The sequence below is a fragment of the Macaca thibetana genome, chromosome 2, assembly GCF_024542745.1.
Source record: "Macaca thibetana thibetana isolate TM-01 chromosome 2, ASM2454274v1, whole genome shotgun sequence".
Lineage (NCBI taxonomy): Eukaryota > Metazoa > Chordata > Mammalia > Primates > Cercopithecidae > Macaca > Macaca thibetana.
The window spans coordinates 105,679,052-105,701,047 of record NC_065579.1 but is presented as its reverse complement, the minus strand read 5'-3'; the positions used below and the strand labels follow the sequence as shown (position 1 = coordinate 105,701,047).

General features: G+C 47.9%; 1 protein-coding gene across 6 annotated transcripts in view; it reads right to left on the bottom strand.

The window, feature by feature from the left end:
• Positions 1-380: 380 nt before the first annotated feature.
• DOCK3 (dedicator of cytokinesis 3) overlaps positions 381-21,996 on the bottom strand; it is a 688,972-nt gene continuing 667,356 nt past the window's right edge. For 4 of the 6 annotated variants that reach the window (XM_050780653.1, XM_050780655.1, XM_050780656.1 and 1 more), the window contains 5 exons: positions 10,315-10,433; positions 9,069-9,156; positions 5,006-5,128; positions 4,371-4,453; positions 381-3,525 (listed from right to left, as the gene is read on the bottom strand). In XM_050780653.1, the coding sequence (XP_050636610.1) occupies positions 3,016-3,525; positions 4,371-4,453; positions 5,006-5,128; positions 9,069-9,156; positions 10,315-10,433 (923 nt within the window). In that variant the 3' untranslated portion in view covers positions 381-3,015. The remainder of the gene's footprint in view (positions 3,526-4,370; positions 4,454-5,005; positions 5,129-9,068; positions 9,157-10,314; positions 10,434-21,996) is intronic. The other 2 variants (XM_050780654.1, XM_050780657.1) reach the window with 2 other exon arrangements.

Genomic DNA, 21,996 nt, shown 5'->3' with positions numbered 1-21,996 from the left:
CGCCCGGGCCGGATCATCGGTCGAGGATATGGGGTCGCCTCAGCGTGGGAAGGTGAGGGGCTCGGGAGGTGCCCTTACAAGCTCAGAAGCGTGGCTCAGTGGCTGGCCCGCCTTCTCCTGCCTCCCCGCTAGGCCTTCGAGTCCCCTGTTGCTGAGGGGCCTCCTGAGTGGGGTCCCGGGGATCAGCAGAGAAGCACTGGAGGATGTTTCCATTTCGACTGCCCTCGTTTCAAGTGCCCCCCTGGCTTCCTGCGTTGGGGAAGGGTTGGCTCTACTCAGTGCAAAAAGGACATGTCTATGGGGCTAAAAAGGGCTTGGAGCCCGGCGACAAGGGTTGGAGAGGGGCACATCCTCCGCTCCCATTCAGTGAATTCAGTGGATCATTATCAGATATTCATCTTTAATTCACATCACAGCAGTCAAGGAAGTGGGGAAAGGGGGAAAAAATCAAGTGGCAGATATTTACATCTAAAATTCACATTACTTGTTGGATTTTGAACATGCTACCACAATATATACAGTAAAATACCTCTTGGGACAATGGTACAAATTTTGTTTCCTTTAACTTTGCTTTTCTGGTACAGGTAAGATCATTTTTAAATCACTTGTTTTCTTTAAACATGAATACACAAAAGAATGGTTAGAAGTTTTCTTGTTTTAAATAAGCACAGAATGCGTGAGGTTAAAAACACATTTATAGTGCTGAATACCAATTGGACATCACACTCTATACATTTTTTGCTCAAATTCCTGTACAAATACACAGCATTCAAATAGGTATTTACAAATAAGCTTGAAAGAATGAAAATCAGTATTTTACAATCTTCTCAAAGGGTTCTCATCTCTGGCCTCCCATTTCCCCTCAGACTGAATAATTCTCCAACAAAAGGGATTTCAGAATGTGTCCTTTTCATTCAGTTAGGGAAAATGGAAAGGGGAAACAAACGGTTTCAACTTGCATAATGCGAAGCCAAATGAACCCATACTCCCCTCCTTACCTCTTGTGCCACGAAGTGGAGAAGGTAGCTGTTCTTATGGGATGACTGCCTTGTCCAGGGATTGACGTTCAGAAGTGCCTTAAAATCTAAGCCCTCCTACCTATGAATCAAATCTGAAGCTAGCCCCGACCCTCTAACACCTGTGAACACCAGATGGTCCAGAGATTGAAGCTTGCAAATAAATGTAGGCTGAGAAGCAGGCCAGCCCTTTGAGGTGAGGGCTGCTGTGACTGACCCACATCCTCAGCAGCCTTCTGCCCCACTCTGCCTGGAGTGAGCCTAATGGTATCAGAAGGGACCCACACTGATGATAAAGCCCCAGAAAAACCCTGAAGGTAATTTAGACCTCCATCTTTCCCAGTAGGTTATTAGCATTTCTGTTAAACAAGCTGGGGTTTGTTTACAAGTGAAAAACACCCTGACCATGGCCTTTACTGTCTGGAAATAGGGGCAGTGGAGAAGGGACGAGGGGCTCGGGCCCAGGGCCTGGCTGTGGAGGTCACACAGGCCAGCAGAAGAGGAAATGGGGGCAACATGCCTGCCCAACAAGGCAGCCTTGTGACCATCATTAATGTGAACTTGAGCAAATAAAAGAAATATTTTGTAGGTTTTTTTTTTTTTTTTTTAAAGTAACTTAAAAGCACCCTGGTGAAGTACTACTATACCCACCTGACCCGATCCCCCCAAATAATAAACTGAGAGGAAAATCAGTGCCCTGACTTGAATGAGTTTCCTCTAAAGACACCACTGCTCTGCTTTATAGTTTCCTATAAAGACACCAACAGACTGGGGAGACTGGAGAAACTGCCCTCCTGCCAGCCCCAAACCCTGAGTGGTGGTCCCCATGGCCTGGAGCGGGTTGCTGTATGTGGCCACTTGGGAGATGACAATTCTACCTGCATGGCTATCTGCTTCCAAAAGGAGAAGCCCCCTCCCACCCTCTTTACCAAGGAGCCTGCTGAACCTGACCACATGTCCTCAGGGCCTGGAAGCCTGGCTAGGCAGCCACCCCCATGGCTCAGAGGTAGTGCTGAAAATCCCTGATTCAGGAGCTGATGGTAGGCATTCTGAACGCTTCTGAAAGCTTCGAGGATTTCTGGCACCTGCCACACCCCAGACTCACTCTTACACCAGTCTCTACCACTTAGGAAGGGGACCAGCTCCCCCTAGGAGGAAGGTGGCTAGGATAGCCCCTCTGGCTCCATACCTCCACTCAAACCCCAGAGGGTGAGAGATAACCCTTGCAGATCCAGTCACCACTGGGGCTCCTGTGGGGCATGAGGTGTTTCAAGAATGGAAGGGAGCAAATGGTCAGAAATAATGTGATGGAGAGAAAAATCCAAGATGGAGTAGGAGACGGCTGGCCCATTGAACCCTGGCAGTTCCCTGGGCATGCAGTTAGGCCAGTCACGTGCCTGAGCCAGCAGGTTGGTCCAGCCAGCCCCTCAGTAGCACACTCCTGGATGGAAGAGGGGCAGGTGGACAGGCATTTGTGCAAAACGGCTTGTGGCCCTTTTTCCACCTGTGACATGTCTATATGGTCCTTGCAATCCCTGAATGCAACCATGAACTCTTCTGTCCATACAGCAAAGGAAGAGGTCCTTAGTGCAATTTCCATTCTGTGCATCTCTACCCTGGAGGGAGGACCTGGGCTCCTGCTCCTGGGCCCTGCAGTGTGGCAAAGTGATTCTGTCTGTGCAATTTCTCCATATAGCTCCACATGGTCCAGAACTGCAGGAGGAAGAAAGCATCTACTGCATAAAGGAAAGAAAGGAAAGCCCATAGAAATGGAAATGTAAAAAAATAAAAAGGGAAGCCACAACCCTTCATGCTGCTGTGGCCTCTGTACATGGCAACACATGAGTTCACGGCAGTAGAATGGAGACTTGGGGTGGTTCTCTCCTGAGTGCCAAGCCTCTCTGGCTCCCTGGGGTCGGGCTGGGGGACTTGCTTTTCAGACCTGGAGTGGTTGGCAAGCTGCTTACTGAGGGCGGCATCCCAGCCGCCTCATTGCCCCTCACTGCTCCCCTCGGCCGTGCTCCCAAGCCATGCGGGCCTGCTCCTCCTTAGCGCTCCCAGGAGGCAATGAAGCCTTGCGGTGCAGGCCTCGAGGCCTCTCAGTCTCTTCACGCAGCAGCACCCCCTCATCGTGCTCCAGGGCTGGCAGGCGGGGGTGGTAGGGCTTGGGCGGCAGCGCAGGCGGGTCCATGGGGTCCTGAGGGATGACGCACCCTGGGGCTGAGTGGCTTCGGCATGGCTGGGCCTTGATGGAGTCCAGGACGGCAGACTCAGAGAGGCTGTAGTGGACAGGGAGGTAGGGTGGCTCAAGATCTTCGTCAGCATTCCATGCTTGGCTTGGCATGGAGTCCATGGTGTCAGTGCGAGGTGGGACCTCCGAGGAGTGCCCAAAGTTACTCTCACTCAAGGAGGACACGCCGCTGCTGGCACTGCCGGACAGCGTAGAGTTGCTGCCGTCCAGACCTGACTGGGGGCTTGTTGGGGAGGCTGGGATAGGGTGGAGAGGAGACTGTGAAGGAAAGGGTGGGCATGTTAGAATCCCTCTCTCCAGACAGGCTGACTTGCCTGCCATGGGAAGACCAAGAGCCTGCTTATGAATGAACTTTAACCCTCACCAACAGCATGTTTCTTGTTTCTTCAGCAGCAAGCTCCCAGCTCCTCCCACCACCCTGAAGTAAGCCAGTGGAACTCCAGAATCATCTGCATTTCAGTGGCCAAAAAATGGCCCTGCCCTGGCTGCTGGGCATTGGTGCCCCCTGGTCCCAGGTCCCAGGCTGCCGTCGGTGGCTCTGGGATACTGACATAAAGGCTGGGTCATCAGGCCTGTTGAGGGGGACAGAAAGAACCCTGGTGGGCCATGGACTAGAGGAATGTATTCTGCTGCTAAAATCTGTGATAGACTCAGTCTTTTCCAATTTGCAGACAAACTAACAGGTAGGAAATTTTACTCTCCTGAGTTTTTCATAAAGTTCTTTCTTTTACTGAATTCTAGTTTGAAATGCTCTCTGATCCACCACAGGAACGTTTGTTTAGCTAGCGAACTATGGTGTGTTGATACCTTGGTGCTGGCTGACAGCCCCCAGGTTTCCCAGTGCTCACTGCCCACACACTCTTGGAACTGTGTGTTGTTGTCTCCAGGACCCTCTGATCTCCCTGCCCCCATCACATTTGCTGCAGGACACAAGTGTGCAACTGCAGCTCAAGTGTGGCTCTGGCCACCCCCAGCTTCTGCCAGGCTGGGGAGAGAGGTGAAGGGGAGGGCTCCAGTTCCTCCTGTAGACCCCAAGGGTGGTTCTAGAGCAGACAAGATGACTCATCTCACAGCCTGGTGGGGCTGCCGCTTCAGTACATTACCTTGCGCAGGGTCCGGGCAGGGAGGGCTGGGGGGGTATCACCCAGAGGGTGGTGGAAGGCGTCAAAGTGTAGGGAGTAATGACCTGCAAAGGGAACAGAACCAGAGCCTCAGCTGGGGGCCCTGCACAGGCTTCATGCCAGCACCATCTTGCTGGGCCAACTGGGCAGGCATGAGAAGAGTCCCCCGGGGACCCCTCAGCATTGAGGGCTATGGATAAACCTCTCTTTACACTGGCCTTCTCCAAAACACAGGCTGCTGGGGTAGAAGAAACCCACTCCACACAGGAAGTCAGAAAAGTTGAGTGCTTCAGAGTCTGTGGAACAGGCCTCAGGCAGCGGCAGCTGTAGCCGACTGCTAGGCGATGAAACAGTCTGGTGAGAAGTGTGCCTGGCAAAGTCAATTCCATTGTCTTCAGCCTTCTAGTTGGGATGGCCTTCCTGAGCTAACCTGCTGTACTCAGAAACCTCACTGACCCCAAAGCCCAGCAGGATCCTTCCTGTGGTGGGGGTGTTTTTGCTTTGGCTGAGTCGGCCCAGAGATTGGCCAATCTTCTCAGCTTAGATGGTTGTTGCTGTGGCCCTTGAGCAGAGTCTGAGACCAGGGACTATTGGGGACCCGCTGGAGGTCTTCTTACCATGCAGCAGGCTTCGGGGAGGCACTGGGGGGGCCAGGATGCGCCCCATATGGGCAGACAGGAAGGGCTGGGCCTCTTGGGCTCCGCTATCCAGACTCCAGCTGCTGGGGGCTGCTGGCACAGCTGAAGGGTGGAAACAGATGGCATGAAGGGAGGTTACTTCTTGAGCCACCCTTTGGGAGAAGTACAGCCTGTGGCTTCTCCAGTGTGCACCATGTATCCAGCACACGTGTGGGGCATGCCAGCACCTGGAACTAAAAACACTGGCCTTGGCCGGGCGCGGTGGCTCAAGCCTGTAATCCCAGCACTTTGGGAGGCCGAGACGGGCGGATCACGAGGTCAGGAGATCGAGACCATCCTGGCTAACACGGTGAAACCCCGTCTCTACTAAAAATACAAAAAAAAAAACTAGCCGGGCGAGGTGGCGGGCGCCTGTAGTCCCAGCTGCTCGGGAGGCTGAGGCAGGAGAATGGCGTGAACCTGGGAGGCGGAGCTTGCAGTGAGCGGAGATCTGGCCACTGCACTCCAGCCTGGGCGACAGAGCAAGACTCCGTCTCAAAAAAAAATAAAATAAAATAAAAATAAAAATAAAAAAAAAATAAAAACACTGGCCAAGCAAGGCACTGTGGCCCACAGGGGAGACTGCCCAGGGATTGAAGCTGCTTAAGAGGAGGGCAACAGAGTGAGCTTGTATCTAAAGAGTATTCAGGATGAGACAGCTGAATGTGCAGCAAGGAGTGAACAGCTGCAGCCTCTGGGATCCGCCAGGAGGAGAAGAGAAAACAGGACAGAAGAGTAGAGATGAGAATGAGAGAATATAGAGAGAACACAGGACATAGAGCTCCTTGCCAAAGTCTAGAGTCAGCTCTCCTACTGCCCAGGCTCAGTAGGAAAAGCAGGGAGCAAAGACAGGTACCTGTTGGAAGAAACTGCAGCCCAGATTCAGTTGGACTCACTGCTTCCTAACAGGAGGAGGGAGGGCTGTGGAGCCCATGAGTGCCCTTTGGCATCTAGAGAACCCCAGTTCCTAGCACCCACGTGCCATGGATGCAGGGTGCAGTGGGCCCAGGATAAAGGGAAGCACAGAGTGCCCTTCTGTGTTAAAGAAGGAGTCTACTGCCAGAATACTGTCCCCTCAGCCACAGTTGGGATGACAGACTTTTCAGAAGGAGAGAGGAATGATGGCTGGACCTTGGGGTCTGAGGGTGCCACTCTGCAGAAGCAGCAGTGGACATGTGAATTCTCTTGGCCAGCTCCTCCTAGAGAACAAATACCAGCAAAAAGAAATATGTCCTTTCTCTGTTGGAGCCAGGCAACTCCACTCTCCCCTTTGGGCTATTAGCAGCAGAGAAGCAGCTCACAATCCAGGTGCTGTCACTGGATTTGTTCTCAGGCCATAGTAGCTACATTGAGCCTGAGGTTTGGATTCTTCCTGGTCTAGACACAGAGAGGGGAATTTCAGGGCCTAATGGGAGCTGAGAAGCTTTGGAAGGGAAGGAACTAGAGTCTGTCCTTTGAAAAGGATGTGGCCAGAAGGGCTGGGCCCCCTCAGCTCTCCAGGGATAAGATTGTGACATCCATCCATCATCATCATCTTCCTCATTGCTCAGGAACTGGTGTGGGCTTGCAGAACACAGGGTAAAACTCCACTGTCTAAACAGCCTCAGTTCTGAGGAGAACTGCCCAGTCTCCTGGTATTGTTGATTGCTGGTGGCAGGAAGGAGGGGTGTGCCAACGATTGAGTTGCAGGCAAGACACTTAGCTGTTGCCTGAAAGGAGGAAATAATTCTGCATCTAATGAGCGTCAGGCTTTCACCAAATAGCCTCCTCAGAGAGCCTGAGCCATCCCAAGAACAGGCCCACTCACCCACACTCTCTACAAGATGCAGCATGAGCTTCTTGGTGCTAAGGCTCCCTGCACCTTCCCCTCTCTGCCAAAAAAAGCACCTTCTCCATAAAAAGCCACCAAAGAAGTATCAGGGAATAGGAAGCTTGGAAATGGGTCTGGGCAGCTTCCCTAAAGGGGTTCGGACAGCCCAGGATCTCAGATGCACACCTAGCCCTGGAAGAATTAAGGGGTGCAGATGTTCACCCACAATGGCTCAAAGGAGCTCTAGGCCAGGAAGGCTATGGGAGAAGAAAGCTGACAGGGCTGTAATGGTTTACAAAAGGGTGCCTGCCTGAGTGACTCCACGTAAACCAGAAACCATCAAGTTTGCCCTGCAGCCTGATGTCTATGAGCAGTGGGGCCAGTAGACCTTTGTCATGTAGCACATGTGCACTGGGGCTAGAGGGAAGGCTAATATAGAATGACTTATCGTAGGAAAAGAGGGGTGATCCCAACTGTATCCTGTCGCCTCCCTCACCATTAACAACTGTCCAGCACTGGCCTGAGGCCGCCAGTGCATAGCCCATGGTCCTGAGGGCAGGCTCGCCTGATCTGGGAGTCACTGCGTGGCAAAAAGAGATACCTGTGAGAGATGTAGTCCTCATGGGACTCAGAACCCTGACTGACAAGAGAATGATGACAAGTATGTACAGTTCCTGCCCTGGAGGATCCAGGTAGAGACTTAGGGAGCTACACTCCAGCCTGTGTATTGCCACTGGGCAAATGTCTGATTAGCTGCCCTCTAAATGCTGGCCTTGTAGTATGGATATGCTTGCTCTGGGCTCACCTCTGTTCTGAGACAACCCTCCTTTCCTTCCACACCTAGTAGTGGGCATGTCCAGCTCCTTGATGTAGTCTGGCCTTGGCCTGAGGCCTGAAGCGCTAATGTATCTGGTTGGGGTAGGGTCCTGGTCTGGCCAACAGCACCTGTTTGAACTCTAAGCCCATCTAGACTCTTGGCTACTTCTGACGTTGCTCTGCATCTCAGCTGAAGAAATGCCACTGTGGATTCTGGCCCTCCAGGCGAAAAGCGCACTCTGTTTTGGGTCACAGGTGCAGAAGTCCAAGAAGCTGCATGTTTTCGGGATATGCGACCTTGAAGCTATGAAGGCATCTTCAGCCAGTCTCCAGGCCCTTTGTGGTGGGGCACCCAGCTTCAGTGCCCATCAGTTTTTTGTCTCTTTAAAGAGGACACAGAGGTATGTCCTCCATGATGAGCAAAGGCAGAGCATAACAGTGGGGACAGCACATAGCACTCGATGAACAGGTACGATGATAACGTGATGATGACAGCTTTGGAGGGACATGTTCTGATGGAATAGGGGATGATAGGTTGTATTGGTGGGAACTGAATGTGCCCTAAACTCCAATAGATGGAACAGCTAGGCAGAGAACCTGTGAGGAGAGGGGTGGATATGAGGCCAGGTTCTGGGTGGCAGGAAGGCTCTGCACTTAGTATTACTCTCTGTTAAAATTAACTCAGATCTCTGTGTCTGAGGTCTGAGTCTGCTTCTTTCATCAGCTTGCAGAAGCAGAACACAGGGTAAAATGCCCACTCTCTAAACAGCCACAGGTCTAAGGAGGATTGCTCAGTCTCACAGTATGGTTGGTGGCCTGGCAATAAAAGATGAATTCACAGCAGCTGCTGGCCACAGTGGCAACAGGAGGACTGGACTCCTTTGGGGCACCCTGGGCTTCACTTGGAGAAGCCTGTCTTTGGGAAATAGCATGTCTTTCCCCTTCCTCTTGGGGCTTGTTTCGCCATGGCCTATTCTGAGCTCCAAGGAAAGATCCCTGAGGGCCCAAGCTGAGAGGGACCAAAGGGGCCACAAGGCCTGCTGAATTCTGCGGGTGGTTGGGAGGAGTCTAGGGAAGTAGTTGTCTACAGTTTGCACACACAAGCCCAAGTTTCCATAAAGGTGGGCTCAGGGCAGGAGGCAGCTGGGGCCTCTTTGAGGGTAGACCCTGGGGAAGGAGGGATACAGGATATAAACCTTAGCATCAAGCCAGACATGGGTTAAATAGTGAGCACAAGAATTGGTCAGAATTCTGGACAGACAGACAGACCTGAGTGTTGAAGTATGGCTTAGCCCTGGCCAGCTGGTACTCAGGGACAAGAGTCAGACACTCACGATGGGGACAGACATGGGGGGAAGGCCACCTGGGGAACAATACCTTTTTCAGCCACAGACAGATTGGGATCACTGCAAGGTTTGCAGGCTCCGACCACTTGCTGGAACAGGGCTCGCTGGAAATTTGGCGGCTGAAGGAAGGAGATAAACATTATAGAGAGTGAAAACAACCAGTTATATCTTGGGAGGCAGTGTTGTGGGCCACAAGAGACAGGGCATTACAAGATCAGACAGGGAAAACAAAGCAGTGGTACAGCTCACACTTGAGATATACTGAGACCTCCTGGCCAGCCCCAGGAAAGACTGTCCAGGATGTCTGGTTCTCATTGCTTCTATACACAATATTTGCGATATCATCCTCCAGTATCTGGCTGGGACCCAGGTTGTCTTATGTAGGGCCCAAGAAACAGAACATAGCTACCTGGGAGCATCTGTTTGCATCCTTTTGTCTGGCCAGAGAGATCCCCACTTCCCCATGAGCACTGACAGGTTTAGCCTCCTGGAGAGGCCCTGCACAGGCCCGTGTTAGCGCCGAAGGTAGAGGAAAGGACAGCATCAAGCCTAGTGTCACAGACAGGACTTGCTGTTTTGATGGGCAGCTGCCAAGCAAACCTCATCCCTCTAGCTGGCAGAGCCAATCAGGCACAGGGAGGTACCACTAAGAAACTCCTGGCATTCTGAGGCTAGGTAATGGTCACTGAGAGGTGACTTTTATGGAACCTGATAGAAGGGTGGGGGCAGACTGCCCAGGGGAGGGAGTTAATCCCTATAGCTTCTGGATCAAGGTCCCCAGGCAGAGCATTTGGAGAGTTGTGCAAATGGCATATAGAACAGCCCAGCAGGTAGTGAGGGACTTCAGCTGGATGGATGAATAAAAGAGGCAGACTTTGCTCCAGTGAGGATGCCACACAAATAGGGAGGAAGAACATCTTCCAGACCAATGTGTCCACCACTGCCTTCTCAGGACAGGCTGCAAAGAACCAATGACCTCCGCTAGACTGTTTAGGGATGAGGAGTCCAGGAATCTGGCGGGAAGGACAGATAGCTACATGAGCAGTGCTGGTTCCAGTGGTGGTTCCTGCCACCATTCTACTCACGCCTACACTCTGTCTGGATTGCTGGTCCTCAGGTTCACTGCACTCCACATCCAGGAGCCCAGCAGCCTTTTGAGGGATCTTACAGTGGAATGAGAGAGGCATGTAGAACAATGCAGAAGGCCCAGCAAATGCAAGGAGGGAAGCACAGGCTTCCCTTGGAGCAGAGGGCAGTCAGTGTGGTGGGTCTATTACCTGTCCATTCTCCAGGATGGCTGCTGGATACATGGCACTGCTTGGGCGGTCCCGGTATGTGGGCAGCAACAACATCATTTCACGGGCATGGCGGTACTTATCTGGCAGAGAGGGAGAGCCTGTAACCAAGTGAGAACAATCAAGCACAGATGACAAGCCACAGATGGAGGGTCCAGCAGTCAAGCATCCTCAGGATTAGGGAACCAGGGTAGGTGTCCCTTGCAGTTAGGGTGAGGATGAACTCAGCAAGCACAGGAGGAATGAAGCAGAGCCTGGTTGTTAGATGGTGGCAGTGGCTGCACCTCATGTCCCAGCCAAGGCTGACATACGGCAGGCTGGTGAGATGCAGATCTGCTGACACAGCCCCCACCATGCTCAGAAGCAGAGGGTGAGGAGAGTTAAGAACTGGAGCAGGGTGGCTAGGGGCTCCCTGCATCCAGCACTATCAGGGAATGGGTGTGGCCTGTATGCTGGGCTCTCCTGGGGTCCAGGCATGGGAACAGGCCAGCTTGCAATGGAGACACTCACACAGAGACAGACACACTCAGATAACATAGCCACACTGTTATTACTTGACATACTGTGTCTTTACACACTTACCTTCTGGCACCACTGGCCCTGTTCTCACCTGACTCCCTACCGGCTTTTCTCAGAGGCTTCCCCACCTCCAAATTCTAGGTACCCAGCGCCTGGCCTCTGCCTTCCTGCCAGTCCTACTGCAGCCCTAGAGCCAGGCTGGCTGGGGGCCAGGGCTTTGCACTCAGGTTGCTCTCTGGGGTTTTGCTCTGTGACACTTGCCCTTCCGTGAACTCAGGGTTCATGGAACTAATGTGGAAATTATGGGGCTTTAATCCAGGCTCTTTAGTTGACTTGATTCATGTTCTACTCCTGTGGGGTGCAGTGATTTTCCCTAGCCTGAGGGACTGTTATGGAGGCCACACCAAGCCACATGTGGTGTGACTCATCCCCATGGATTCAGGCCACAGCCATAGGTCCAGGAACTTGTCAACCCATGGTCCTTGAGAAGATCTTCCACAGAAGCAGCAAGAGTAACTTGCTGGCTTTCCTGGGGGAATGGGTAATTTGGAAGGCCCTCCAAATGTGCTCATTGTACCAGATACCAGCATATCCATGAGAAACCACTGGGGGAATCGGAGCCATCACAGGAGGATCAACTGGACCTCAAACCTCTGCCTGGCTCTTATGGTTGAAACCCCTGTCTGGGGTGTCATCTGAGTGAAGCTGGGTAGTTTAAACCAACCCATGGGCTCCAGCTGAATCTGCAGCTGGGGTCAATCTGCAGCTCCTAGAGGCTCTGTGTCTCTGGAACTCAGGGTCTCTGGGGCTTTCCCTTGAGTGTGCAGTGCCAGCACTGTCAGGACACAGCTAAAAATAAGTCTTCTTCAGCCAGCTTGCCACAGGAGTCCTTGAGAAATTCCTCTTGTATTCATGTCAGTCCAAGAAGATGAGACTAAAATACTTTGAAGAAGTCAGCTTAATAAATACCAGTAATGTAACTTTTTCCACAGTTGGTCTGAGTAATCCTGTTTGTAGAACCTCAGGGCTGGCTTTAAGACCCTTTAAGACCCAGTCGTTAAAAAATGTTCTTTCACTTGTAAGAGAATGAATAAAGTATGATTTTTTTTTTTTTTTTTTTTTTTTTTTTTTTTTTTTTTTTTTTTTTGAGACGGAGTCTCGCTCTGTCGCCCAGGCTGGAGTGCAGTGGCCGGATCTCAGCTCACTGCAAGCTCTGCCTCCCGGGTTCACGCCATTCTCCTGCCTCAGCCTCCCGAGTAGCTGGGACTACAGGCGCCCACCACCTCGCCCGGCTATTTTTTTGTATTTTTTTAGTAGAGACGGGGTTTCAGCGTGTTAGCCAGGATGGTCTCGATCTCCTGACCTCGTGATCCACCCGTCTCGGCCTCCCAAAGTGCTGGGATTACAGGCTTGAGCCACCGCGCCCGGCCCAAAGTATGATTTTTAAAACTCAACCTGAATTGCTATTTTGTGATTTTACTGGTTTCTATGTTCTCTTTTAGAACCTGTACTCTTAGGCAACCTCAAGAAGATGGCTATGTAAAGAGAAATGGAAAAAGCACCTATTCTCACTGACTGATATAATGCTTTCCCAGCAAGAAACTCTCAGAATGCTTCCTGAGCCTTGCAGCCCACAGCTCTAGACAGGACTACTCTCTGTTCAGTATGCACAAAAAAACACAGCACTTTTAGACCAACTCAGTAACATCAAACCCGTATCTAATGCCCATTCCACACCAAGCATGTGATTGGAACCTGGTATACTGTCTTGCTTAGGTTGTCTGTGATCTCTTACCTCATGGAGCTCACAGCTCATAAAGAAAGCCCCACATCTGCATACTCAATATGCTGATCTGTGTGAGGGGGTTAGGATGGAGATACAGAAGCCTGAAGGCTGTAGCCAGGGCTCAGGGGCTCTGCTGAAGATTCAGACTCTTGTTATGGTGGTCTCTCTGGCTATGGTGGCCACAAAGGGGTGCTCTGTGCCACCACTAAATTTTTTACCCGTACCACTTCACTTCCCTCCCCCTGCCCTCTGCCCTGGGCAGCCAATCCCATGGTAGGAGAAGGTGATGGTTACTTTTCATGAAAACATTTGAACACCACAAGGGTTTCTGTGTTCGTGGGACTTCTAAATTATGTGAGTTGTAGTCTAGTAAACCCCAGTGTCAATGAATTACTTAAGGATTATTCAAAATCCCTGTTTCCTAGCTCCAATCAGCCTTTTGATCAGCAGGGGGAGCTGTCAACTCACAAGAGTTTAGACTGCCTTGCAGGCCATTCCTCTCTGACATCTCCAAAGCAACAGGAATCACAGCAGTGTCCATGGGTATGGCAAGGAAGGCCACTGGTCTCATGACCACTCTTGAGAGCGGGGAAAGTAACCCCAATGCAAAGGACTTCCCTCAAGATCACCTTTATGAAAGCTTTCCCCTCCCTGGTAATACCAAACACAAACCTCAAACAGAGTGGACTGTTTCCTCCCTTTTTAGCCCAGAGTGCATCTACATCTACTACATGCATTTGAAAGTATCAGTCTTTCTCTATGATGCCATGTCACACAGACCCTTCTATTTTGTCTCCCAGGGCCTAACACTGTGCTTGACAGATGTAGGACCTGCACCTTTCTCCAGATGAGCCTGCACACGGATTGTATGGAAGTTGTGGTCTAGAAGGGACTTCCTTTCTTTCTTACTTCCTCTGATCTTGTCACTATTCTCTTTGGGCCCAGTTCTAGTTAACCATTTTGCTTATTTTTGCACTTAATATTTACCCCCAAAAGGGAAGGGGCTTCTCTCAGCCTTCCTCTGTGTGATATTCCAGAGTTTGGCCATTGTGACAGCTCCTCTCCAAAAATGGTGACCATCAACGCCTTCCCTCCCAAAACACACACGCCATTCCTTACAACATGAGGTGTAATCGCATTCCCCTCTCTGGTATCTGGGTTGACATTAGTGACTTGACGAGACAATAGAAACATGGGGACTTCCTGGGACATCCAAGGCTGGGTAAAAAGGAGCCTTGAGGCTTCTTCCTGGGTCTCTTGGAATGCTTTCTCTGGGGATAATCAGCTGCCATGCTGTGAGAAGTCTAAGTCACATGGAAAGGTCATATGTAGGGGCTCAAGTTGACAGCCCCAGCCGCACCCCCAGCTGACCACCAGCATCAATTGTCAGCCACGTATGTGAGCCATCTTGAATATCCAGCCCAGCTGAGCCTTTAGATGATTCCAGCCAGTGACATCTGACTCCAAGTGAGAATTGCTCAGTGAGCCCTGTAAACCCACAGAATAAGAGATGATAATAGATTGTTTTCAGAAGTTTTGGGGGTGGTTTATTATGCAGCAACAGATAACCAAGTCATTTGAAGTAAAAAGGAGTTATTTCCAAACAAGGAGAAGATAATTTCTCTCTATTCAGCACTGACGTAGTGCACCACCTGCCCCTAAGGCAAGAGCCATGCAGATTCCTCACGAGCATTCAGTAAAAGCTTGATAAGTGAATAAATCAGTCAATAGCTGGAAGGAAAAGGTGGTAACCGCCAGCCTGTGAGGTCCCCAACAGCAGGGCCTGCTTATTCCTCCTCTTTCTTCTTTTCAGGACACTGAGTATCTGAAACAGCCTAGAGGAAGTGTCTGACCAATGTCAGAGTGTAATTGAGTTCAAATGTTCATCCTTGGTTGCCTTCTGTGTTTATCAGTCATCATGATTCAGAGATCTGTCCTCAGCAAGAATACCAGATAAAGTCTTAGATATGTCTGAGCATATCTTAGATATGCTTTAGGTTAGGGAAAAAAACAAAACCAGAGGGATTACAAAATCTGTTTCTGCAGCTCTGTTCAGGACTATTTACCTGAAGATACTGTAAATGCCAACCTCAACTGTGGCATTCATCGCTCAGGGTTTCTTTTTATTCCCAAGGCTGTCTTTCAATGTGCCTTCTTCATAACACGTATCACTGCTCCTTCTCTATGTCTGCAGCCTTCACATACTGACAAATCTTCAGCATGCACCAATCTTTTGGTTCATTTGTCCTATTTAGTACTAGAAATGTCTGCTTTCAAATGCTGGCTCCCCTTTTCTGACCTCAGAGTCCATGCTAGGGAGGCAATATGGGCAGTGGAATGGGCATGAGAGTGAGGGCTGGTGAGTGAAAGATTTGTGAACCAAACTTAGCTTGGCCATGAACTGGCTAGGTGGCCTTAATCCCCTTGCCCTGGAAATTAGGGCTTGGTCTGAATACTTCAGGTGGAAGTCTGACTGCCTGCTGCAACCTTACTCCACTTCCCTCTACAATCCGCCAAGGCTTTTCCCAGGTGGTCACTGCATCTTTTCACTGTGCCACATGGCCATCACTCCTACTGTGGGCTTCTCTCCATCACTCCCAGTTGTGGGCTTCATGGGTTTCTGTGCTTTGGAGAGCTTCTTTCCTTAACGACTTCTCATGTCATAAATTTGTACTGTTACACCATTCAGACGTAGATTTGGTCTTTTCACATAGTCCCATATTTCTTGGAGGCTTTGTTCGTTTCTTTTTACTCTTTTTTCTCTAAACTTCTCTTCTCGCTTCATTTCATTCATTTGATCTTCAATCACTGATACCCTTTCTTCCAGTTGATCAAATCGGCTACTGAAGCTTGTGCATGCATCACGTAGTTCTCGTGCCATGGTTTTCAGCTCCATCAGGTCATTTAAGGACTTCTCTACACTCTTATTCTAGTTAGCCATTCATCTACTCTTTTTTCAAGGTTTTTAGCTTCTTTGCGATGGGTTCGAACATCCTCCTTTAGCTGAGAGAAGTTTGTTATTACTGATCATCTAAGCCTCCTTCTCTCAACTCGTCAAAGTCATTCTCCGTCCAGCTTTGTTCCATTGCTGGCAAGGAGCTGCATTCCTCTGGAGGAGAAGAGGTGCTCTGATTTTTAGAATTTTCAGCTTTTCTGCTCTGGTTTCTCCCCATCTTTGTGGTTTTATCTACCTTTGGTCTTTGATGATGGTGACGTACAGATGGGGTTTTGGTATGGATGTCCTTTCTATTTGTTAGTTTTCCTTCTAACAGTCAGGACCCTCAGGTGCAGGTCTATTGGAGTTTGCTGGAGGTCCACTCCAGACCCGGTTTGCCCGGCTATCACCAGTGGAGGCTGCAGAACAGCAAATGTTGCTGTCTGATCCCTCCTCTGGAAGATTTGTCTCAGAGGTGCACCCTGCCTTATGAGGTGTCAGTTGCCGAATACTGGGAGATGCCTCCCAGTTAGACTACTCGGGGGTCAAGGACCCACTTGAGGAGGCAGTCTGTCCATTCTCAGATCTCAAACTCCATGCTGGGAGAACCACTGCTCTCTTCAAAGCTGTCAGACAGGGATGTTTAATTCTGCAGAAGTTTCTGCTGCCTTTTGTTCAGCTATGCTCTGCCCCTAGAGGTGGAGTCTACAGAGGCAGGCAGGCCTCCTTGAGCTGCGGTGGGTTCCACCCAGTTTGAGCTTCCCGGCCACTTTGTTTACCTACTTAAGCCTCAGCAATGGCGGACGCCCCTCCCCCAGCCTCGCTGCCACCTCGCAGTTTGCTCTCAGACTGCTTAGACAGAGGTAAGCGAGGCTCCACAGGCGTGGGATCCTCCGAGCCAGGCGCGGGATATAATCTCCTGGTGTGCCGTTTGCTAAGGCCATCGGGAAAGCGCAGTATTAGGGTGGGAGTGTCCTGATTTTCCAGGTACCATGTGTCATGGCTTCCCTTTGCTAGGAAAGGGAATTCCCTGACCCCTTGCGCTTCCCGGGTGAGGCGATGTCCCGCCCTGCTCCGTGGGCTGCACCCGCTGTCTGACAAGCCCTTGTGAGATGAACCTGGTACCTCAGTTGGAAATGCAGAAATCACCTGTTTTCTGTGTCACTCACGCTGGGAGCTGCAGACTGGAGCTGCTCCTATTCGTGACGGGGAGAATGGAACCAAGTTGGAAAACACTCTTCAGGATATTATCCAGAAGAACTTCCCGAATCTAGCGAGGCAGGCCAACATTCAAATTCAGGAAATACAGAGAATGCCACAAAGATACTCCTCGAGAACAGCAACTCCAAGACACATAATTGCCAGATTCACCAAAGTTGCAATGAAGGGAAAAATGTTAAGGGCAGCCAGAGAGAAAGGTCGGGTTACCCACAAAGGAAAGCCCATCAGACTAACAGTGGATCTCTCGGCAGAAACTCTACAAGCCAGAAGAGAGTGGGGGCCAATATTCAACATTCTTAAAGAATTTTCAACCCAGAATTTCATATCCAGCCAAATTAAGCTTCATAAGTGAAGGAGAAATAAAATCCTTTACAGACAAACAAATGCTAAGAGATTCTGTCACCACCAGGCCTGCCTTACAAGAGATCCTGAAGGAAGCACTAGACATGGAAAGGAACAACCGGTACCAACCACTGCAAAAACATGCCAAATTGTAAAGACCATGGATGCTAGGAATAAACTGCATCAACTAATGAGCAAAATAACCAGTTAACATCATAATGACAGGATCACATTCACACATAACAATATTAACCTTAAATGTAAATGGGCTAAATGCTCCAATTATAAGACACAGACTGGCAAGTTGGATAAAGAGTCAAGACCCATCAGTGTGCTGTATTCAGGAGACCCATCTCGCATACAGAGACACACATAGGCTCAAAATAAAGGGATAGAGGAAGATCTACCAAGCAAATGGAAAACAAAAAAAGCAGGGGTTGCAATCCTAATCTCTGATAAAACAGACTTTAAACCAACAAAGATCAAAAGAGACAAAGAAGGCCATTACATAATGGTAAAGGGATCAATTCAAACAAGAAGAGTTAACTATCCTAAATATATATGCACCCAACACAGGAGCACCCAGATTCATAAAGCAAGTCCTTGGAGACCTACAAAGAGACTTAGACTCCCCCACAATAATAATGGGAGACTTTAACACCCCACTGTCAACATTAGACAGATCAACGAGACAGAAAGTTAACAAGGATATCCAGGAATTGAACTCAACTCTGCACCAAGCGGATCTAATACACATCTACAGAACTTTCCATCCCAAATCAACAGAATATACATTCTTCTCAGCACCACATCACACTTATTCCAAAATTGACCACATAAGCACTCCTCAGCAAATGTAAAGAACAAAAATTATAACAAACTCTCTCTCAGACCACAGTGCAATCAAACTAGAACTCAGGATTAAGACACTCACTAAAAACTGCTCAACTACATGGAAACTGAACAACCTGCTCCTGAATGACTACTGGGTACACAATGAAATGAAGGCAGAAATAAAGATGTTCTTTGAAACCAGTGAGAACAAAGACACAACATACCAGAATCTCTGGGACACATTTAAAGCAGTATGTAGAGGGAAATTTAGAGCACTAAATCCCCACAAGAGAAAGTAGGAAAGACCTAAAATTGACACCCTAATATCACAATTAAAAGAACTAGAGAAGCAAGAGCAAACACTTCAAAAGCTAGCAGAAGGCAAGAAATAACTAAGATCAGAACAGAACTGAAGGAGATAAGAGACACACACACACACACACACACACACACACACAAAAAAAATCAATGAATCCAGGAGCTGGTTTTTTTGAGAAGATCAACAAAATTGATAGACCGCTAGCAACACCAATAAAGAAGACAGAAGAATCAAATCGATGCAATAAAAAATGATAAAGGGGATCACCACCGATCTCACAGAAATACAAACTACCATCAGAGAATACTATAAACACCTCTATGCAAATAAACTAGAAAATCTAGAAGAAATTGATAAATTCCTGGACACATACACCCTCCCAAGACTAAACCAGGAAGAAGTTGAATCCCTGAATAGACCAATAACAGGTTCTGAAATTAAGGCAATAATTAATAGCCTACCATCTAAAAAAAGTTCAGGACCAGATGGATTCACAGCCAAATTCTACCAGAGGTACAAAGAGGAGCTGGTACCATTCTTCTGAAACTATTCCAATCAATAGAAAAAGAGGGAATCCTCCCTAACTCATTTTATGAGGCTAATATCATCCTGATACCAAAGCCTGGCAGAGACACAACAAAAAAAGAGAACTTTAGACCAATATCTCTGATGAACATTGATGCAAAAATCCTCAGTGAAATACTGGCAAACTGAATCCAGCAGCACATCAAAAAGCTTATCCACCACGATCAAGTTGGCTTCATCCCTGGGATGCAAGGCTGGTTCAACATATGCAAATCAATTAACGTAATCCATCACATAAACAGAACCAAAGACAAAAACCACATGATTATCTCAATAGATGCAGAAAAGGCCTTTGACAAAATTCAACAGTGCTTCATGCTAAAAACTCTCAATAAACTAGGTATTGATGGAACATATCTCAAAATAATAAGAGCTACTTATGACAAACCCACAGCCAATATCATACTGAAAGGACAAAAACTGGAAGCATTCCCTTTGAACACTGGCACAAGACAGGGATGCCTTCTCTCACCACTCCTATTCAACATAGTGTTGGAAGTTCTGGCCAGGGCAATCAGGCAAGAGTAAGAAATAAAGGGTATTCAATCAGGAAAAGAGGAAGTCAAATTGTCCTGTTTGCAGATAACATGATTGTATATTTAGAAAACCCCATCGTCTCAGCCCAAAATCTCCTTAAGCTGATAAGCAACGTCAGTGAAGTCTCAGGATACAAAATCAATGTGCAAAAATCACAAGCCTTCCTATATACCAATAACAGACAAACGGAGAGCCAAATCATGAGTGAACTCCCATTCACAATTGCTTCAAAGATAATAAAATACCTAGGAATCCAACTAACAAGGGATGTGAAGGACCTCTTCAAGGAGAACTACAAATCACTGCTCAACGAAATAAAAGAGGACATATACAAATGGAAGAACATTCCATGCTCATGGATAGGAAGAATCAATATCGTGAAAATGGCCATATTGCCCAAGGTAATTTATAGATTCAATGCCATCCCCATCAAGCTACCAATGACTTTTTTCACAGAATTGGGAAAAACTACTTTAAAGTTCATATGGAACCAAAAAAGAACCTGCACTGCCAAGGCAATCCTAAGGCAAAAGAACAAAGCTGGAGGCATCACACTACCTGACTTCAAACTATACTACAAGGCTACAGTATCCAAAACAGCATGGTACTGGTAACAAAACAGAGATATAGACCAATGGAACAGAACAGAGCCCTTGGAAATAGTACTGCACATCTACAACCATCTGATCTTTGACAAACCTGACAAAAACAAGAAATGGGCAAAGGATTCCCTATTTAATAAATGGTGCTGGGAAAACTGGTTAGCCATGTGTAGAAAGCTGAAACAGGATCCCTTCCTTATACCTTATACAAAAATTAATTCAAGATGGATTAAAGACTTAAATGTTAGACCTAAAACCATAAAATCCCTAGAAGAAAACCTAGGTAATACCATTCAGGACACAGGCATGGGCAAGGACTTCATGACTAGAACACCAAAAGCAACGGCAACAAAAGCCAAAATTGACAAATGGGATCTAATTCAACTAAAGAGCTTCTGCACAGCAAAAGAAACTACCATCAGAGTGAACAGGCAACCTACAGAATCGGAGAAAATTGTTACAATCTACCCATCTGACAAAGGGCTAGTATCCAGAATCTACAAAGAACTTAAACAAATTTATAAGAAAAAAAACAAACAACCCCATCAAAAAGTGGGAAAAGGATATGAACAGACACTTCTCAAAACAAGACATTTATGCAGCGAACAAACACATGAAAAAATGCTCATCATCACTGGTCATCAGAGAAATGTAAATCAAAACCACAATGAGATACCATCTCACACCAGTTAGAATGGTGATCATTAAAAAGCCAGGAAACAACAGGTGCTGGAGAGGATGTGGAGAAATAGGAACACTTTTACACTGTTGGTGGGACTGTAAACTAGTTCAACCATTGTGGAAGACAGTGTGGCGATTCCTCAAGGATCTAGAACTAGAAATACCATTTGACCCAGCCATCCCATTACCAGGTATATACCCAAAGGATTATAAATCATGCTGCTATAAAGACACATGCACACATATGTTTATGGCAGCACTATCCACAATAGCAAAGACTTGGAACCAACCCAAATGTCCATCAATGATAGACTGGATTAAGAAAATGTGGCACATATGCACCATGGAATACTATGCAGCCATAAAAAAGGATGAATTCATGTCCTTTGTAGGGATATGGATGAAGCTGGAAACCATCATTCTGAGCAAACTATTGCAAGGACAGAAAACCAAACACTGCATGTTCTCACTCATAGGTGGGAATTGAACAATGAGAACACTTGGACACAGGGTGGGGAACATCAGCACTGGGGCCTGTTGTGGGGTGGCAGGAGGGGGAAGGGATAGCATTAGAATATATACCCAATGTAAATGACGAATTAATGGGCGCAGGACACCAGCATGGCACACGTATACATATGTAACAAACCTGCACGTGTGCACATGTACCACAGAATTTAAAGTACAATAATAAAAATAAATAAATAAATACATTTGTGCTATTTTTCTTTGGTTTCATAATAATGAGAAGAACAAAGAGACTCCCTCCTTCTGAAGCCTGGAAGCAAGAGCAAGTGACTGGTTGGCAAGTTCAGACCACTGTCACTACCCTGCAAAGCCAACCCTGGAAAGCATTAGATCCTATTTACCACAGCTAATTTCCATTCCACAGCAAATGTTTCTGTCTACAAGGGCAGAATCAACTTTCACTTGGGAACTAGGATTAGAATGTGAAAAAGATGCTGGCTCTCAAAGAACAATATTTATTCAACTGAACTAGAAATCAAGTAATAATTGGCAAAGTAAATAGGTTTTTACAGAGCCATCTCTTCTGAGAAAGCCTTTCCCAACTGAAGAAAAACTTTTTGGTTGCTGTTACTGTTTTAGAATAACATTTTCCAGGGTTAATTTTAGTCTCCCGATTTACTTTCCATACTTTGTCATCATGCCTGATTCCTCAAGACAAAATACTGACTTTTGCCTTGACTTTGATCTTTGTTCTAGCAAAAATTTCAATGAGAAAGAAGTGAGCTTTCTTCTAAGCTGTGTGTCCTTTCACTGAGGTAGAAATGCAATGGCTACA